Consider the following 20,702-nt stretch of genomic DNA (forward strand, 5'->3'; position numbering starts at 1 on the left):
ATATGGCGTCGCGTACGTTTGGAGAGCGATAACTAAATAAATTCTGGGCCGCTTCAAAAGCACTCGGGCATACGTGTCATAGACCTAGAGGAGATTCCTTATAATGAATTACAGACTGCTGAGCATCGCCATTCATGGTACAATTGACGGCGCGTATGCCCGAATTTGTGGGAAACGCCCCCTTTTTGGCTGATTTTGGCGTCTGAGGCAACATTTGGAGAGCGATAACTAAATAAATTCTGGGCCGCTTCAAAAGCACTCGGGCATACGTGTCATAGACCTAGAGGAGATTCCTTATAATGAATTACAGACTGCTGAGCATCGCCATTGATGGTACAATTGACGGCGCGTATGCCCGAATTTGTGGGAAACGCCCCCTTTTTGGCTGATTTTGGCGTCTGAGGCAACATTTGGAGAGCGATAACAAAATAAATTCTGGGCCGCTTCAAAAGCACTCGGGCATACGTGTCATAGACCTAGAGGAGATTCCTTATAATGAATTACAGACTGCTGAGTGTCGCCATTGATGGTACAATTGACGGCGCGTATGCCCGAATTTGTGGGAAACGCCCCCTTTTTGGCTGATTTTGGCGTCTGAGCCAACCTTTGGAGAACGATAACTAAATAAATTCTCGGCCGCTTCAAAAGCACTCGGGCATACGTGTCATAGACCTAGAGGAGATTCCTTATAATGAATTACAGACTGCTGAGTGTCGCCATGGATGGTACAATTGACGGCGCGTATGCCCGAATTTGTGGGAAACTCCCCCTTTTTGGCTGATTTTGGCGTCTGAGGCAACATTTGGAGAGCGATAACTAAATAAATTCTGGGCCGCTTCAGAAGCACTCGGGCATGGGTGTCATAGACCTAGAGGAGATTCCTTATAATTAATTATAGACTGCTGAGTGTCGCCATGGATGGTACAATTGACGGCGCGTATGCCCGAATTTGTGGGAAACGCCCCCTTTTTGGCTGATTTTGGCGTCTGAGGCAACATTTGGAGAGCGATAACTAAATAAACTCTGGGCCGCTTCAAAAGCATTCGGGCATACGTGTCATAGACCTGGAAGAGATTCCTTATAATGAATTACAGACTGCTGAGCATCGCCATTGATGGTACAATTGACGGCGCGTATGCCCGAATTTGTGGGAAACGCCCCCTTTTTGGCTCATTTTGGCGTCTGAGGCAACCTTTGGAGAGCGATAACTAAATAAATTCTGGGCCGCTTCAAAAGCACTCGGCAATACGTGTCATAGACCTAGAGGAGATTCCTTATCATGAATTACAGACTGCGGAGTGTCGCCATTGATGGTACAATTGACGGCGCGTATGCCCGAATTTGTGGGAAACGCCCCCTTTTTGGCTGATTTTGGCGTCTGAGGCAACATTTGGAGAGCGATAACTAAATAAATTCTCGGCCGCTTCAAAAGCACTCGGGCATACGTGTCATAGACCTAGAGGAGATTCCTTATAATGAATTACAGACTGCTGAGTGCCGCCATTGATGGTACAATTGACGGCGCGTATGCCCGAATTTGTGGGAAACGCCCCCTTTTTGGCTGATTTTGGCGTCTGAGGCAACCTTTGGAGAGCGATAACTAAATAAATTCTGGGCCGCTTCAAAAGCACTCGGGCATACGTGTCATAGACCTAGAGGAGATTCCTTATAATGAATTACAGACTGCTGAGTGTCGCCATTGATGGTACAATTGACGGCGCGTATGCCCGAATTTGTGGGAAACGCCCCCTTTTTGGCTGATTTTGGCGTCTGAGGCAACATTTGGAGAGCGATAACTAAATAAATTCTGGGCCGCTTCAAAAGCACTCGGGCATACCTGTCATAGACCTAGAGGAGATTCCTTATAATTAATTATAGACTGCTGAGTGCCGCCATTGATGGTATAATTGACGGCGCGTATGCCCGAATTTGTGGGAAACGCCCCCTTTTTGGCTGATTTTGGCGTCTGAGGCAACATTTGGAGAGCGATAACTAAATAAACTCTGGGCCGCTTCAAAAGCACTCGGGCATACGTGTCATAGACCTGGAAGAGATTCCTTATAATGAATTACAGACTGCTGAGCATCGCCATTGATGGTACAATTGACGGCGCGTATGCCCGAATTTGTGGGAAACGCCCCCTTTTTGGCTCATTTTGGCGTCTGAGGCAACCTTTGGAGAGCGATAACTAAATAAATTCAGGGCCGCTTCAAAAGCACTCGGGCATACGTGTTATAGACCTAGAGAAGATTCCTTATCATGAATTACAGACTGCTGAGTTTCGCCATTGATGGTACAATTGACGGCGCGTATGCCCGAATTTGTGGGAAACGCCCCCTTTTTGGCTGATTTTGGCGTCTCAGGCAACATTTGGAGAGCGATAACTAAATAAATTCTCGGCCGCTTCAAAAGCACTCGGGCATACGTGTCATAGACCTAGAGGAGATTCCTTATAATGAATTACAGACTGCTGAGCATCGCCATTGATGGTACAATTGACGGCGCGTATGCCCGAATTTGTGGGAAACGCCCCCTTTTTGGCTGATCTTGGCGTCTGAGGCAACATTTGGAGAGCGATAACCAAATAAATTCTGGGCCGCTTCAAAAGCACCCGGGCATACGTGTCATAGACCTAGAGGAGATTCCTTATCATGAATTACAGACTGCTGAGTGTCGCCATTGATGGTACAATTGACGGCGCGTATGCCCGAATTTGTGGGAAACGCCCCCTTTTTGGCTGATTTTGGCGTCTGAGGCAACATTTGGAGAGCGATAACTAAATAAATTCTGGGCCGCTTCAAAAGCACTCGGGCATACGTGTCATAGACCTAGAGGAGATTCCTTATAATGAATTACAGACCGCTGAGTGTGGCCATTGATGGTACAAATGACGGCGCGTATGCCCGAATTTGCGGGAAACGCCCCCTTTTTGGCTGATTTTGGCGTCTGAGGCAACATTTAGAGAGCTATAACTAATGAAATTCTGGGCCGCTTCAAAAGCACTCGGGCATACATGTCCTAGACCTAGAGGAGATTCCTTATAATGAACTACAGACTGCTGAGTGTCGCCATTGATGGTACAATTGACGGCGCGTATGCCCGAATTTGTGGGAAACGCCCCCTTTTTGGCTGATTTTGGCGTCTGAGGCAACATTTGAAGAGCGATAACTAAATAAATTCTGGGCCGCTTCAAAAGCACTCGGGCATACGTGTCATAGACCTAGAGGAGATTCCTTATATTGAATTACAGACTGCTGAGTGTCGCCATTGATGGTACAATTGACGCGCGAATGCCCGAATTTGTGGGAAACGCCCCCTTTTGACGGTTGAGGCAAGCTTTGGAGAGTGATAACTAAATAAATTCTGGGCCGCTTCAAAAGCACTCGGGCATATGCGTCGCAGAACTAGAGGAGATGCATTATTATGGCTTATAGAGTGCTGAGTGTCGCCATTGATGGTACAATTGGCGGCGCGTATGCCAAATTTCTGGGACACGCCCCTTTTTTGCCTGATTTTGACGTCTGAGGTTGTGATGACTTAAGAGATACTGGGCCGTTTCAAAAGCTCTTGGGCGCACGCGCAGCAAACATACATAAGATTGATTAATTAGCCGTAACAGCGTGCTAAATGTCGCCATAAATGGTACTCTTCATGTCGCGTTGGCCAAAATGTCTGGACCACGCCCACTCATTTTGGCATTTTTATTTTAGAGCGCAGCTCTTAGGGGCCCGTTCCCGGCTTGAGCGGCGTCGGCGTCGGCGTCGGCGTAACCGCAACTCTCGTAACCCTCGTGAGGGTTACGAGGGTTACGAGGGTTAATCTCATGAGGGTTACCCTCACGAGGATCACGAGGGCCACGAGGGTTACTTACCCTCACAACCCTCACGAGGGTTACGAGGGTTAGTTACCCTCAGAAGGGTTACCTTCACGAGGGTTACCCTCACGAGGGTTACTTACCCTCGTAACCCTCACGAGGGTTACGAGGGTTAGTTACCCTCAAAAGGGTTACCTTCACGAGGGTTACCCTCCACGAGGGTTACTTACCCTCGTAACCCTCACGACGGTTACGAGGGTTAGTTACCCTCAAAAGGGTTACCTTCACGAGGGTTACCCTCATGAGGGTCACGAGGGTTATGAGAGTTACCCTCACGAGGGTCACGAGAGTTACCCTCACGAGGGTCACGAGAGTTACCCTCACGAGGGTCACGAGAGTTACCCTCACGAGGGTCACGAGAGTTGCCCTCACAAGGGTTACTAGGGTTACCCTCACGAGGGTCACGATGGCTACCCAGGTCACGTGACCCCGGGGGGGGGTCACGTGACCTGGGGATACCCCCGAGGTAACGTGACCACCCGTTGACGTCATAGCCACTGATGACGTCATCAGTGACGTCACTGATGACGTCACCGGCATCCGCATCGTCATCGTCATCATCACTGATGACGTCATCAGTGACGTCACTGATGACGTCACCGGCATCCGCATCGTCATCGTCACCATCACTGATGACGTCATCAGTGACGTCACTGATGACGTCACCGGCATCCGCATCGTCATCATCACTGATGGCGTCATCAGTGACGTCACTGATGACGTCATCGGCATCGTCACGTGGCCCCAGGTCACGTGACCCCCCGACGTCACGTGACGCCCCAAGGTCACGTGACTTCCCGCCCCCCGAGGTCACTTGACCCACCCCCCCCCCAGTACCCTTCCCTCCTCCTCCTCAAGAGCTGCGCTCTAAATCGGCGTTACAGGGAGTTGTAAACGGCTTTCATTTTTTAATACCATTCTTGGGGGGGGGGGGGAGGAAGTGGAATAGCTGGTGAAATGAAATTTGGACACTTTGTAAAATATAGTTCGGATCAAAAAACGTTTCGACTCCTTAATTATTCAGCGCTTTAAGTATAATGTATTTGAGCTAATTACGCGATGAGAACAAAAAACAGAAAAAACCTGCATTCAGGTTCCGTGTTTATCAATTAAGAAAATATTCAGTGTAGTTGCCGTTTTGTTATACATTACATATGTTGCTAAAAAATGTATTTAGGAACGCAACAATGTCACTGAATCCTCGAGTCTCCTCACCAACTGCGGATTCTTTTTGGTATTTAAAGTTCTGGGGAACCACTTTAAATTTAAGTAATTTGAAAATAAAAAATGTTTCCATGGAGCTAGAGTCATTGGCTATATATATAGCAAAATGCAACTAAATTGATGGTGTGGTTCTCTTAGGGTTTGCATTGAATGTTGAAAAGACGTATGATTTTTCTGCGGTTCGCCATAGGAACCAATGAGTAAAAGTTTGGTTGCATTTTGGCCAGACTTAATATAAACCCAGAACCACGACATTTCTCGTGGAGGTTCAGGGCAGCGTATTAAAACGTGACAATAAAGTGCAAAGCGATTGAGTGATTAGTTTTCTTTGTATAAAAAAAGATCGCTTTGGTCCATTGAGTTACGGGCGCCGGCGCAACGGCGGCCGATAGATGGCGTAAGTAGTGGCGGCGCTCGCCTGTCCGAGAATCCTGGGGTTGTTTGGAGGCGTACGCCTCAAAAATGCCCGAAGCATGTTCTTTGTCATACATGCGTATGCTTTAAACATGTTTGCAGACAGTGTTTTGTATGAACAATATGACAGGCTCATGATACAATGATCAAACATACCTCGTACAATGCCTGCAGATTATCATATCATATATTGCCGCGCGCGCAGCTGGCCTAACGGCAGACTTGGACGTAGTTCAACTACTCTACTCAAACTACTGTAGTTTAACTACTTTTTCGAGTAACTTGGTAGCTTTCAATTACAACTTTATTTGGGTAATTAGTAGTTTAATTTAACTACTTTTTTCAGGTAACTTCTACTCAAATTACTAACTACTTTAGAAATTATATAGTGCTAATTTTGCCCATCACGAAAGTTTGAGCGCAGAAATGAATAAGACGACGGCAGATAAAGTGACATTCCCGAACAAGGGGCCCCCTTGTTCGGGAAGGCATCCTTGGGCCAAGATGGCGACGAGCAGCCGAAACATAACACCGGCACGCGCGAACGCAGGAAGAGATGCTTAACAAGCCTTGGTCGGGTATTGACCTAATCCGGTAATGCACGCAGGTGCCGCGTTTCCAGCTGCAACCATGAAAGACGGGGACACTCCGAGTGTTGTTATTGTTTTCGTGTTGTCTGTCTTTAGTGAGTTCTGACTCAAGCGGCAGGTTCCACGGGAGGCGCCACTGGAATGACCTCGCAGCTGGGCTCCTGTTCCCATGGTCGCCTTGTCGTCAGCGCATACGCCTTTGCAAAGCCGGACTCCCCCGCGCACAAACCCTGGCACGGATAATCCGTTCATGGGAGCACGTTCTCGCTTCCAGCTGCAACTGTATACACCAACTCAACTCTCCTACGTCACGCCGCGGTGGTGGCGCGTCGGTCGCACTTCCGGTCTGGGGTGGTGGGCAGAAGTCGTGGTGCGAGACATGCATTCCCGCGTTCTTTAGGGATAAACCAGACAAAAAACCTGCCTTCTTGTCAAAATGCTGCGATGGGGGCTGTACCAAGAGTGTCTGGAAAGGTTAGAAGATCAGTTTTCATGTTTCTGCCTCCTCCGTTCGTCCGAGAACGTGGATAGTAGCCGTGACAAGGGCAAACCAGACGCTGTCGAACTACGATTGCTTGTGCGGAAAACACTTTGTGGTCGCCAGATGTATTTGTTTTGTTCCAACATGAGCGAGACAAAACCGCCAAGGTGTCCGGACCACTCGCGGGTTCAGAGAGTTTTCAAATTCACACGGCCGCCTGATCGTCTGCTCTTTCGAACTTGTCTGCTTTTTGTCGTCTGCTCGTCCAAACAAAAGCGGCCCGTAGACCAAACTTCGACCCGGTGATTGCAATAAGCTCGATGTAAATAGTAGATACAAGATATTGATCATAGGTACCAATGGCCATCACCGACTTGTTAGGCTTGGTCTGTCCCCGCTTCCGATTTTCAGTATCGACGTCGATCATCGCCGCTATCTTCTACACTTTTGCAGCACGAGCGACGTTGCGACCGAAAATAGCTAGAAGAATCTCATCATGGCTTCGGCGTCCATTCTGCGGCGTTCATGCGAATGAATCGCCGCACGTCAAATTATTTACGCAATGTTTAGCGGCGTAACGAACCTTGATAATTTCGCTCAGGCGATTAAAGTGGTAAGACATTGCTATGAGGACGTAAAATCGACACTTCCAACCGGAAAAAAGAGTATGCAGACTCACACAGATGCCGACAGCGTGACATTCCAATGGTTTGTTGACGCGGGACGCGGTGCTTCTTGCCCGCACTCTATTGCGCACCCGTTTGAATTGTCGTCTGCTCTTTCAAACTTGTCTGCTTTTTGTCGTCAACTCTTTCAAACGACAGCGGCCCGTAAACCACAGGTTGACCCGGTAATTGCGATAAGAAGGAAGTGCAGGCCTCAAAACACTTTTGAAGGTTGGTTGGGGTAAGTAGGCTAAGTGTAAACAGTAGGTACAAGATGTTGATTATGTTACCAGTGGCAGTGGCCATCACCGACTTGTAATGCCCGATTCTACTGGCGGTTTTCAGTATCGACGTCCACCATCTCAGCTACGGTCCACACTTTTGCAGCCCGAGCGACTTCACGACTGAAAATAGCGAGATAAATCTCATCGCGGGAGTCAGGCTTTACCGCCCATTCTGCGGCATCCACGTGAAATGAATCGCCGCACGTCACATTATTCACGCAAAGTTTCGCGGTGTAACGAGCCTCGTTAATTTTGCTGAAGCCGCTCAAGTAGTTAAACATTGTTAAGAGGATGTAGAATCAACAATTCGAACGCGAAAAAGTGCACGGGGACTCACACCGACGCCGACAACAACGCAATTCAATGGTTTGTTTATGGGCGACGGCGAACTTCTTGCCCACCGTCCACCGCGCATGCGCGGCGCCGGTGGCGTCCGCTAGGGGCGCTCCAGTTTGTTTGTAAACATGAGTTGGTGTATACGAGCGACGATGCTTGTTTACGTAATCCTTCGCGTCCTTCCGACCATCCATGCCTGGGAGACCTCCTCTTTGTTAAAAACGATTTACTTGTCAGGCGTGTCAGCCGCATCAGAATATTGTAGTCGCCGTGGAGGATTGCAAGTTACCCTTAGAAGATCATTTTGTTGGACCCGGCGTCAGCGGTGAAGTATACTTCGGTTCATCATCTGTTAGACCAAAACAATTTTTTTTTTTTCAGTAGCGTAGCACTAGCACTACAACGGGACGCGCAGTCATCCGGATGATCTCATCGTCGTGGCGCGAGACTTCAATCCTTGACGGTCTGGTGCACTCGCTCAGCGTACTCTTAGAACGACGTCAGAATAAAGAGTCATAACAATCTCAACTTGACGAAGAAAAAAGAAAAAAAAGGAGGAAAGTTTGTTATAAAAGATCCTCCTACCCGAGGCAAACCTCACATGTTTAGTCATGGGCACCTAAGATGCCGACACTCGCTTACCCGACCCTGCACAGCCTGTTTCTCAAAATCAACGCTGCCGTTCCATCCAGCCCGTCGGTGGAACGTCTATTTAGCTTGGCTGGGGACGTCCTTAGAAGGAAAAGGGGAAAACTCTCCTATCAAGAACTTTGAAAGTCAATTGCTTCTGCGAGCGAATAAACTATTTTGGCGAAAACGCAAGCCATGGATAGACTGCATTTATTTTAGGCTCGCAGGGTTTTTCATCGATCAAAACTGCTGTTCATTTTGCTACCACAAAAATATAAAAAAGTAACTTCGAAAGTAACTTCAAAGTAACTCGCTACTTTTTACAGTAGTTAGTTGTTTACTCAATTACTATTACAAATGCGTAATTTCTACTCTACTCCAATTACTTTTGGCGTCGATACTCAGTAACTTAACTACCTTTTTTGAGTAATTTGTACATGTCTGCCTAACGGTTATTGTGCTTGCCTCTTACACGAAAAGGCGGGGTTCGATGACTGGCGGCGGATACACCTTTTTTGTTGTTTCTGTAATGTCGCGTTCTGGTAAATTAGAGAACCCTTTTGGGGGCCTTTTCGAGGTTAGAGTGTAATAGGCGCCGAAATTTCTACGCCGATTGTTCCAGAAGCCCACGCGTCTACGTAAGGGGCTTCGGGTGGCTAGCAGGGGTCAGTCTCGACCCAGCGCTCGATCTTGCTGTTACGCCGCCAACGAGGCCTACTACGCTAACCTTTATTTATTTTGTTTGAGTACTGGGTCGCCTTATTAAACGTTTCAGTTTCCTCAGTTATTCCTTGTGTTGTTACCTCGTCATTTGTTACAATATGCATATTGCATATAACGCACGCATGCATATATGCCGTTGTATGATATATTATCGGTGAAGACAGCGGCTTGGGGCTTCACCCGAGCCTTCACCTTATGCAGATCAAGCTAATCTGCAGGTTACTGTGACCAGGGGCGGTTGACGTTTTTTTCATTGGAAGTTGAGGAACTGAAACGTATACCTCATGACTTGAGGCGTGTAATTCACTGCATGCACACACGCGCACACACAAAAAAAAGCAAATTGAACGCTTGTGTTTACAAAGCGTTGGGTCGGGCTGCCTTTAAAGTGTGGCGACACTGGTTTACTCTCTAAAAATTAAATGTCCCCAAACGTATTTCTTTTTTTTTTTTGGGGGGGGGGGGGGGGGTGGGGGTGGTTTGGTGTTTGGAATATCAATCTGTCGCAGTCTCGACGGCCGTGGGAAAAAAGTATAATCATACACGAAGAAAAGGTAAATAAATGAAAAATAGATAAACATTTTAACACAGGAATAAATGCAAGAGTAAGTATTAAAAAAAAAACCGAAGTGGATCAGTACATCTGCTTTAATTCGAAATTTAAAATTTATCGAATTATAACATTACAAACAAAGCAACAACTCACCTGTCATCAATTAAAGCGCAAAGAAACTGTGGCACACGCGCGCATTCCAAAAGACTAATAAGAAGGATAAAATTAATGCTGGCAATATGCACTAGTTGCGACAGAAGACCAAAGTAAGCGCAATGTACTCGAGAACGTAATGAAAATTTAACCTGGTTATACACTGACGTAAAGGGACTAAAAATTGGTAACGCTTGTGATGACAATGTTCAATTAATAATAGGTAGGCGAGAGGACCCGCGTTACGATGGAGTTTCTCCCATTTTTCTGGTATCATATAGTTTGCGCATTTGGAGCGTGCCGAGGCACTAATTCTTTACCCGCATTTTTTTTTTTCTTTCTTTTTTGCACCGCTGGAAGCGGGTTGCGGGCGGCGCTTCATCGAAACACCCTAAAAAAATGACTACCCCGGATAGTCAAAATGACGTTTTGGAAGCTTTTACTACACCAAAGGCGAGCGACTAGCCTTTGGGCAGAGTGACGACCCAAACCACTGGGGACTTACCACTTTTCTGCAGGTGACGACAGGGGGTGGTGACTTTCGAATTCGATATTCACGTGCAGCCAGTCGTAAATGATATTAGTAACTTAGATAATTACATAAATACAATTAATTATGTTCTTCCTTAGCTTTCGTGATCCTTTAAAATCCACCAAAATCACATTTGTTGTGCGATTCGCGTAAATTGGTGGAATAAACATTTTATCAGCCCGAGCAGCAACATTGGTTCTTGACAGCTGTGGCCAAGGAACGACGTGATTGTTTGCCGAAATGAGGTAAGGACATAATTTATTGTAAAGGTGATTTATTTTAAAATGTGACTAATTTTATATCTGATCGTATTGAACCATCGAACACTGAGACTGAGGGCCGGCAGGGTAAACGTGCTCAGAGGTATGTGATTGTGTCGCCCGTACTGTTTTCCTCAACCTCGGACTGGTTGAATTTCTGAGCTCCACCCGTCGTGGTTGTGATCTCCCAGCTGTACGTAGTGCGTGAACTTTCCAGTTCAGTAGCGGGTTGCAGTCCAGTGGCAGTGTAGAAATTGGCTTTTACTAGATTGTTGCGTCGTCACAGGCGCTATTTGTGCTGTTACAAGTGCCAGCTCGAGCCCGAACTCGTGCCTCTTTCGCCGTTCGTCCTCTTCAGCTCCGATATTGTGCTCTATTATTCATTATTCCTAAAGCTAAATGTAAATTACCTCTGCCTCGTCACCCGTCAGGGCACCCCGTAGCCCTGCCGCTCTACCGGCCGTTCCTGGATGTCTGCTGCTCCCAAGTAGCAGCCTGATCGTCGAACCACCAACCTCGCCGCCTTTCCACCAGAGAACCACTACATTTTGGTGCGCCAGCTACCGCCACATTTCGGTGCGTCAGCTACTACTGCATTGTGGTGCGTCGGCCGCAACTATATACGTTTTATAGTCAGCGCGCAAGATGGACGCCCAGCTCTGGCCTCCCGAGAAGCTGGCGTTTACAAGACGGCCACTGTCTTCATTGGCCTCCTCGCTCGAGACCCTATGGCGGCGAAGAACCAGCGTGCACCAGCAAACGCCACGAAGTTTCATTGACGGCTGCCCGTACGCGAAAGAGCTGGCGTCTCCGCCGTTCACCACGGGTGCTTTCGGTGAATTGCAATACTGTGAAAGTATTCATTTCTCTTTCGGTGTTTTCCCCTAAGACAACGTTTTCATAATAAACGCATGTGACCTCAACATCAGCCTTTATGCCGCCATTTTCCTCCGACAGAAACTATCTCAAATATGACTAACTTTCCACGGATATGAAGTTTTTTCAATATCATTTCTCAATGGCTGCTTGTGTGCTTGAGAAGGTAAGTGTGTGCGCCATCTATACTCTGTTCACCCTTAAGCTGAGACCACTGAGGGAGCTACGCGCCTGCCGGATCAATCAGCCGCCTCCCTCTTATGACCTGACCCGGCTCTCTGCGCGTGGATATGACCGGGAGCGTGATAACTTGGTGGAAGAGAGGCGTTTGACTGGTCTGAAGATGACGTTGCTCCCACCATAGTCTCAGCTTAGAGGTGAACGGAGTATGGTGGCTGCAGCACCAATTATCGCAGTCCGCCCTTGTTTGGGCACACCCTCATGACATATGTATTGTAGTTGAGGGCTGTGCAAGCATTCGGCATGAACTCTACCTGGCTCGCATCCAGGATGGATGCTGTGTCAGAGTTCGGCAAGGACTGATGCAATTACAGGCTTCCTGCCCAACAAATGGTGACCACCACTGTTGCTTGATGTGATCATGAAAGTGTCTATTAAAGAGAAAATTGCCTCATCTCAATACATCCTTTGCGAAATTGTTTTCTAGTCTGACAACACTGAGAGTGTCGCTATTTTAATGTTAGCAAGCGTTGTCAATTCTGAAGCACGGCGGAGGCATCGGATACAACCGTACAGGCAGTATGCGGTGGCGCGGCAGCTGTGTTTTCCATCTTCCGACCATGGTATGTGGGCGTACAGTTTAAGCAACCTACCGCAAGTGTCTGACAAAACTTTCGGAGGCCTGTGCACACGCTGGCGACAACCCGCAGTGTATAAGCTTCCACAACGAAGGCATGGGACTTGCTCCGCTGTTTTGACGAGGCTGTCGCCAGCGTGCACACGCCTCTAAGAGTTTCCCCAGAGACTTGCGGTAGGTTGTTTAAACCGTTTGTTCACATTCCATGGTCAGAAGGCAAAAAACACAGCTGTGGCGCCATTGAACATTGCCCGTACGGCTCTCTCCGATGCCTCCGTCGTGTTTCGGTACCGAGAGCTTCGTCAGACAGTTGCGGTAGGTTGTTTAAACCGTTTGTTCACATTCCATGGTCAGAAGGCGAAAAACACAGCTGCGGCGCCATTGAACATTGCCCGTACGGCTCCCTCCGATGCCTCCATCGTGCTTCGGTACCGAGAGCTTCGTCAGACAGTTGCGGTAGGTTGTTTAAACCGTTTGATCACATTCCATGGTCAGAAGGCAAAAAACGCAGCTGCGGCGCCATTGAACATTGCCCGTACGGCTCTCTCCGGTGCCTTCGTCGTGTTTCGGTACCGAGAGCTTCGTCAGACAGTTGCGGTAGGTTGTTTAAACCGTTTGTCCACATTCCATGGTCAGAAAACGGAAAACACAGCTGCTGCGCCATTCCACACTGCCCGGACGACTCCCCTCGATGCCTCCACCCTGCTTCGGCACCGACGGCGCTTGCCATCATTACAATGGCGACGCTCTCAGTGTTGTCAGATCACTAAGAAATTTCGCATAAGGTCTATTGAGCCTAATCGACTGATTGCAATTTGTTTAACTTGACATAAATCAAAATCTTATGGCACAGTGAATCATACGTGGCTGGATGTAAAAGTAACCAGAATTAGGGCGGGCCGTTTGTAGTACCAGCTTAAACAGCTATAGCAGCGCCTAGCAGCACAACTTTCGAGTGCGTTTTCCAACCGGCATTCTCTGATATAATTTTTTTTTCAAGCGCTTCAAAATCATTCATTGTTGTGTTTGCAATGTCTGATATGAAGGAACAGCATGCGGCCGAAACACTTTTGTTTCCATATAAAAAAAAAACTGCGCCGGAGACTCTTGTAATGCTTCAGAAAGCTTACAAAGAAGATGCTAATAAGAAATTGCAAGTCTGTGAGGGGTTTTCTTGCTTTAAGGCCGGCGAATTATTGACAGACGATCAACCTTGTTCAGGGCGACCCTCAACCTCTTCAACTGATGAAAACAAAAATATTTGGCCATTGTTCACACCGAGTTTATTCCTCTTCGCAGAGCTGTTAATCGAGTGTTTTACCTGGGAATTTAGCGACACTTGCGAAACTCAGTATGACAGAAGTGCCCCGATGTGAGGCAAAAGAGGAATGATAGTGCCATCGCAACAATGCCCCAGCACACACAACCCTCTCACTGCAACAATAGTTTTAGAAAAAATGGCATGACACCGCTTCTTTACCACCGTATTCTCAGAACCTCGCACCGTGTGACTTTTTTCTGTTCGTCCGTATGAAAAGTCTTGAAAGGAAATCGTTTTGTAAATGTAGAAGGTCCTTCAAGTCAGACATTGCAAAAAATTAGGATCGATTTTGAAGCGCTTGGGGGAAAATATTAACAACATGCTGCTAGATCCTTAGCAGACGACACCGGTCGGCAAATTGATTCAGGAAGGGTGCCGCATAGCGCTGCTGGTGGCGAATGCTGGTAATACAAACGCCCACCCCTCCTGAAACTCATTTCAGTTACTTTTGGGTACCCCCTCATTATTTTTATTCTTAAAACTTTGGTTCTATGCCCCAGTATCTTGCTTGGTGCAATCATATCCCTTTTTGTGTTATGCATATTTTAACATACTTTGCTTTAGAATGGTGAAATGAATGCAGTGTTGCATGTTTTGATTATTTAATGATTGTAATGCATACATAACATTGTTTTTTGGTTAAATGTTCCCTGCTTTATGTAAGTTTATTGGTTTGTTTCAAATTCAAAGGTGCCAATAAGAAGGCTGCAAGGTTATTTCTGGTTTCAGAAAGTATTATACAGGGTGAAAAAAGGAGACGGCAGGCTCTTTAAATCGACCGGAAAATCCGGTTTCCTAACCTATCGCGCTACGACTTTGTGCAGCGTTGCCCACAGATGGTGCATTTTTTTTTTTTTGTAAAATTTGCAAAAAAGGAATTTACCTGAGGAAAAAGTAAAGAAATAAAAAGGCTTAGCTTCTATGGAAACGCAGCGACGCCACTGGTCTTCAAACAACACGGCGCCGTTTCGCACGGGAGACAAGAGATGGCGCAACGAACGCCGCCAACGAACGAGCATACGGCGCCGAAAGCCGGCACTTTAGCAGACGATCCTTTCGACTCAAAAGCTGCTCGAATTCCGCAGGCGGCGACAGTCGCAGAAACAAAAACAGGCGCGGTAACAACAAGGAACTGCAGTTCCCTGTCTGCTAAACACGCCGGCTCTCGGCGTCGTCTGCTCGTTCGTTGGCGGCAGTTGGCGTCGCGACCGCTTGCGCCATCTCTTGTCCCCCGTGCGAAACGGCGCCGTGTTGTTTGCAGACCTGTGGCGTCGGTGCGCTTCCATAGGAGCTAAGCATTTTTTTTCTTTACTTTTTCCTCGGGTAATTTCGCTCTTTGCAAATTTTACAAAAAAAAAAATGCACCATATGTGGGCAACGCTGCACAAAATCGTAGCGCGAAAGGTTAAGAAACCGAATTCTCCGGTCGATTTAAAGAGCCTGTCGTCTCCTTGTTTCACCCTGTATAATTATTATAGATTGATATAGTCAGTTACAGGTTAAGAAGGTAGCGGCAAATGCCCCTCAAAGGGAATCAGATATCCCTCCGCCACCTCCGCATCCAATAGCGTCCCACCGTTTCCGTGACGTCGCGGCCAACGCGCGAGGAAGGGCTTGCCTTTCTGTATATACGTGCTTTATCTTTCGACTTTGACTTAGCATTGTGGAAGACACGAGAGGGAGATTAGAGTTCTCCCCCACCGACGGAAACAAATACGACTTTCGGGGATTAGCTCCCCCCCCCCCCCCCCCCCCCCCCCCGATGGATACAAAGGCTGCTTTCGGGGGCCCGGCTCCCTCTCTGATGAATACAAAGGGGTCGCTGTCTGAAAAAGTGGGATTGGACACAAGTTGGAATCCATTGAAGAGGAACAAAGAGCGTTTCCAGTGGACTTTTCTTTCGACTGCGGAGAGATTTGAAACGGGCGCATCACGCTTGTGGGTGGAGCTTCTCCTACCTTCTTGACTTGTAACCGACTATAGTCCAGTGCCGGAAAAAGACTAATTTTCAGATTTCCATTTCCACAAAGTTTCAAAAGTACCTACAAGGTTGTTTTAAAAAATTCACATGTTTTTGAAAGGAAAATATTTTCAATATAAAATTGTATATCGGATTTGGAATATAAAAGAATACAAACCATTTCCACCTGAACACTTTGTCTCCATTAGAGCCACTTTATATATATATATATATATATATATATATATATATATATATATATATATATATATATATATATATATATATATATATATAGTTTTGGTTGTAATGCTCTAATGTTTTGAGCTTAAAGGGGCCCTGCAAGGACTTTTTTTTACTGGTTTTTAATTACCAAACCGAACCTTAGCGCAATGAACGTAGTAACTTAATGATACTTTTCTCGAATTTCGCTTTGTTTTAAAAGTTATTGGCAAATTAAAGTTACAAAAACAAGCAAAAAATAGCCTCCTTTATGACGTCCTTGGGTGCTTGAGTGGCGGTGAACTAGAAAAGGGGTAGTGGAGCTCAGCGAACGGCCACGGCTGCCACACTCCTTGTCGACGGCTCGAGAGGGCGCCACTAAAGCATGTTCTGGCTAGGCTGTATGAAGCGGGCAGCCAGGGCGGCTCGCATTGCATTTGCTGCGTGATTAAACACGAACTCGGCATGACACTTCATTGGCCACATACCACAGCAAACACGGGGTAAAGATAAGTTCGGAACGGGAGCCATTTCGCGCTGCCATATGCATACCGCCAAAAGGCCAAACCGCAAGCCAAAGCTGCTCGCCGAAGGCTTTGGGAACGCTCGGAACCGGTCGGATCCTCCAGTCCATACAACCGCAGCGCCGCCGCGTACACCCGGGACCTTTCTACGCTCGCCGCTCGTTGGTGCCTGTCCCATTACACCTTTCTAAAATGCACCGCCTTTTCCACCGCTTGGTGGTGGCTATGTTGACGGGTCATATCTTGTTTCCGTACTTTCTGAACTGCATTTCTTTATTTTCTAATCTAAAATAGTGAACAAAAACTACTTGAATAAATAATTGAAACGGTTCGCGCCACTTATATATTGTAATTCGGCTGAAAAGCTTTTAGCGGCTCTGACCTGTAGTAAACCCAAAACCGAAGACTTCACATATCGCGCGCTTTCGGTACCGCGAGCCGCCCCCGTAGGTGGGGGAGGTTTCCGTGTCGTCCGGTTAAAATATGACGCCCTGATATTTAGTTACTCTCTGCGTGCCCGCTGGCTTGCCCGAACCCCAAGAGACGTGGAAACCGCAAAAAAGTTAAACGCTTAAATATGATTGCAGGGCCCCTTTAATACACTGTTTATTTGAAGTGTCCCCACGCTTGGAAAATGGCAACCTTTTGTTGTCAACAGAAAACGGAAAGTTTTGAAATAATTTGAAAGAGGTATATATTTTCTCTGAATGCAGCACATAAAAAAAATCTCGACTATGCTAGTTTATATATATATATATATATATATATATATATATATATATATACACAATTGTACCACAATGCTTTTTTATTATAAGTTTAATTTAGGGGCTTTTAAAGTGAAGCGAGTAGAGCGACTCCTCTGTCGCTCGACCAACACGGGGAATAGTGCCGCCAGCGTTTGCCCGCTACAATTCAGTTACCTATGCTCAAGCACTAAATTTAAGGGAAAAAAGAACGAATCGAACAAGACTGAGAATTGTTACCTTTAGCCTATTACTGACTAGGAATGCAGATTACATGAGCGGAGCGAGCATAGGGCAACATGGCGTGAGTCCCTGCGTTAATCTGAAACCGAAACTGATCGGGAGCATGCCGTTCGGTGTTACTTTAGCCGATTACTTTCATAACATGTTGCCCTTCAAAGCGCTCGGTTAAGAGAGTTGTCTAGCCTGAGTCAGAAGATGGTAGGCCGTTTATATGAATCGGGTCGGAACGCGGGGGTGTTGTGTTAGAGTTGTTTGTGCCTTGTTGTACTGCTGACATGTATGCGCCTGTAACAGTGTTCGGTATTTTGGTTGGTGTTTGTGCTGTGTGTGTGATGGTGTATGAGCAGTCGTCCCGTGAAATCTAAAATAAGGGCATTTAATCATTTCTTTTAGCGCCATCTAGTGGTTACTACTACACTTCCTAGGTGGCGCAAACTGCCTCTTGATTCAATAAGGTATGTGTTGAGCAGTCCTGTAGTTATTGATTACAAACAGCTGGCTTGCTGTCCACTGGTCTCCCTACGTCCTTGCCTCTCAGTTCGATAACAGTCGTAATAATGGACCTTTTCCAAATACCGACGGCACCAGGCGGTGGCTGCACGAACGAAAAATCGAGGAAGTGACCTACCTGCGCTACCAATCGATAATGGTAGCTACGCTACCAGTTGCTTCACTCTCTGAGCTGCGTCGCGTGCCCAACGCGACTTTAAAGAGGGAAATCCGTAGCGTCCACCCAGACGTCGCGTTTTTCTTTCCGTCCACTTTTTTTTTTGTGTGTAACACAATTATATATATGCTGCAATTACGTGTTCTACTCGTCGATCTACAGCCTCATTCCGAATTTCCTCGATTTTTCGTGCCGACTTCCACCGCTTGGCATCCGACGCTCGCGCGTGCGCAGAACGCTTCTCGGAAAAGGTCCATTGAGCCATTCAGCCACTTAAATACTCGTTCTGTGTTGAAGAGCTGCGAAGTGCAGGCACACACGCGCACGAATCGATCCCACGTCGGTAGAGGTAGGCACAAACAAGAAGAGATAGAAAAAAAAAAATAGCAGTAGCGTTGCTGCGAGTTGAACGCCTCTCGTCGGTGTCGACGAAGGTGCCCAGCGATTTATCGCCGCTTACGACAACCATACTTTGTATTCAATAAAGTCAGCATGCCCATTCCTCGTGTAACGATTTCTTTCAGCGTTCGTTGTCGGCGGTAAGAATACTGTCATTCTAGCGAGATGCCGTCGGGTGCAATCGCGGCGATTTAGGCGCACACTCTGCCGTCCTTCCAGGATATAGGTACGGTACCGGTGTCTGGGAACGGTCGTTTAGAGTGTCTGATGGGGCTTGGAAGACGTCGAATAGGCGTATGCGCCCTATTCTCTCACTCGGTCGAAAAGAAGTGCTGTCCGCTAAGCCTTACCGGGGAATTCGAGCCTCGCTAACCGGCCACCATGTTGCTTTAGGGGGTGGTCAAATTTGACTACCTTCTTTCTGACTACGTGTAGTGTCGTCATTTTTACCCTAGCTGTCGTTATATTTGGGACAGCTTTTTACTACCTCCAAGGTAATCACTTAAAAACTTATTTTTCTTTTTTTTAGAGTGAAAGACCGCGGCCAGCCGCGAGGCGGTCGGAAGATATCCGCGGGTCGGACCTGGTCAGCGGTCCGGGGTTTCAAGATTTCTGCTCTAAATGATAAAATTTGCCAGTGCTGTACGACTGCTAGCCTGGGGTCTTTTTAACGTTCATCGCACAGATGCGAAACACGACCGTGCGCCTGTACTATATGCTCATTCACGGGTCCCAGTCGCTTCAAATACCGAGCTGGTGCCCCAGGTTTACGGCATGTGCCGATCGTACTCTCGCGACGATGACGCCGAGCCTTTGCGGCCCAAGTCCCATCCGAGCGAACAGTGAGCTTTCGCCTCATATTTTGTATTTGACGAGGCTATAACAGCCCCTGATCGAAACGGGCAACGGTACGGACTGAACCCGGGATATTTGGGTAGTGCAGCGCGAGCTTCCGCTCCATGCGCTCCGAGCTGGGGTGCACCGTCGACACATTCAGCTCCCGATCCCACCTAAACATTTGCTGACGCAGTAGAATTTATATTAAAAAAAATACCTTATGTCCTCGCAAAAACCAACACCTTCGCAAGTGCATTAGCTCTGACCACACTTTGGTCTACATGCGAGCTTTTGTTTTGTAATTTCAAACGAGCATACAAACTAGTACCGTAGAGTCGACATGCTTGCATGCATATAGCAGGTTTGGGCGGGAAAGGTGTGTTATTTTCTGCACCGTCAATAACCAGCGAGTATTTTCGCGTACCAGGGTCCCTAAACTCGTGAAACCCAAAGTTGGGGCCGAAGTTGAGGGAGCGCACCGATGGGATAATTACGACGATGACTTGGCGCTTTTGTCGCCAGCATCCAATCGGCGCGCTCCGCGAACTTTTTGCCCGAACTTTGTGTTTCACGAGTTTAGGGCCCCAGTACGCAGACGCCTCGGTGGCTTCCAGGCGGCTGTACGGCGGACACGTCCGCCTCTTGGGCTCGCCTGGAAACTTGGCGGAAAAGTCGGCGAGAAATTCGGCGCCTATGATTGGCCGGCGCCAAGGTCAAGTGTGGCATTGGCCAATCGCGGCCGCCAGATTTCTCGCCGTCGTTTTCGCCAAGCGTCCAGCTTAGGGCCCCAGGAGTCTCATGAGTGATGAAAACGGGCGCCGCGCGGCAGCGCGTGCCAGTACCCATGGCAACCGGTGCTGCCGTCCCTACGTCACTTCCGATCTGGAAGTGACGTAGGGTCTCGGATCTGGTCGATGCAGATAAAGCCGCGTGGTGCGCCTGTGGCGCGCCAAGCGGCAAGCGGCGAGTGCCACGCGCTAGCGACCATGTTGACGGAAGATGGCGCTGCATGGATTCATTAGTGATGACTCTAAGGGAGAAAATACACGCATGCCTTGGTCTGTATATAGGTGGCATTGCACATACTTGTTTCGGGCCCTTGGTCACATGGTTTGAATTAGTTATAAATAAAGGGTCCATGAGACAATCTCGGTTTCTTGTTCCAAAAACTCGGTTTCTTCGTGACTGCTTTATTTGAAATGTTCGTGCGAGGGACATCGTGCTAATATTTTTATACACCCTGTGTCTTTATGCAGAACCACACCTACCTCTGCACCGCTCTTCATGTCGCCTCAAGGACGCACAAGTATATTGGTAAGGAACAATACTGTTACGAAAGCTGGCCCTGCTGTAATGAACGTTTCAAACCTA

The 20,702-nt window shown here is 47.4% G+C and overlaps 1 protein-coding gene across 1 annotated transcript in view; it reads left to right on the top strand.

The window, feature by feature from the left end:
* The window catches only part of LOC115308859 (peptidylglycine alpha-hydroxylating monooxygenase), an 82,548-nt gene that overhangs the window by 19,177 nt on the left and 42,669 nt on the right, over positions 1-20,702 (top strand). The window contains exon 2 of the mRNA XM_029966967.4: positions 20,588-20,645. Within this exon, the coding sequence (XP_029822827.3) occupies positions 20,588-20,645 (58 nt within the window). The remainder of the gene's footprint in view (positions 1-20,587; positions 20,646-20,702) is intronic.

Source organism: Ixodes scapularis, unplaced genomic scaffold (assembly GCF_016920785.2).
Source record: "Ixodes scapularis isolate PalLabHiFi unplaced genomic scaffold, ASM1692078v2 PGA_scaffold11__112_contigs__length_91849675, whole genome shotgun sequence".
NCBI classification, from domain to species: Eukaryota; Metazoa; Arthropoda; class Arachnida; order Ixodida; family Ixodidae; genus Ixodes; species Ixodes scapularis.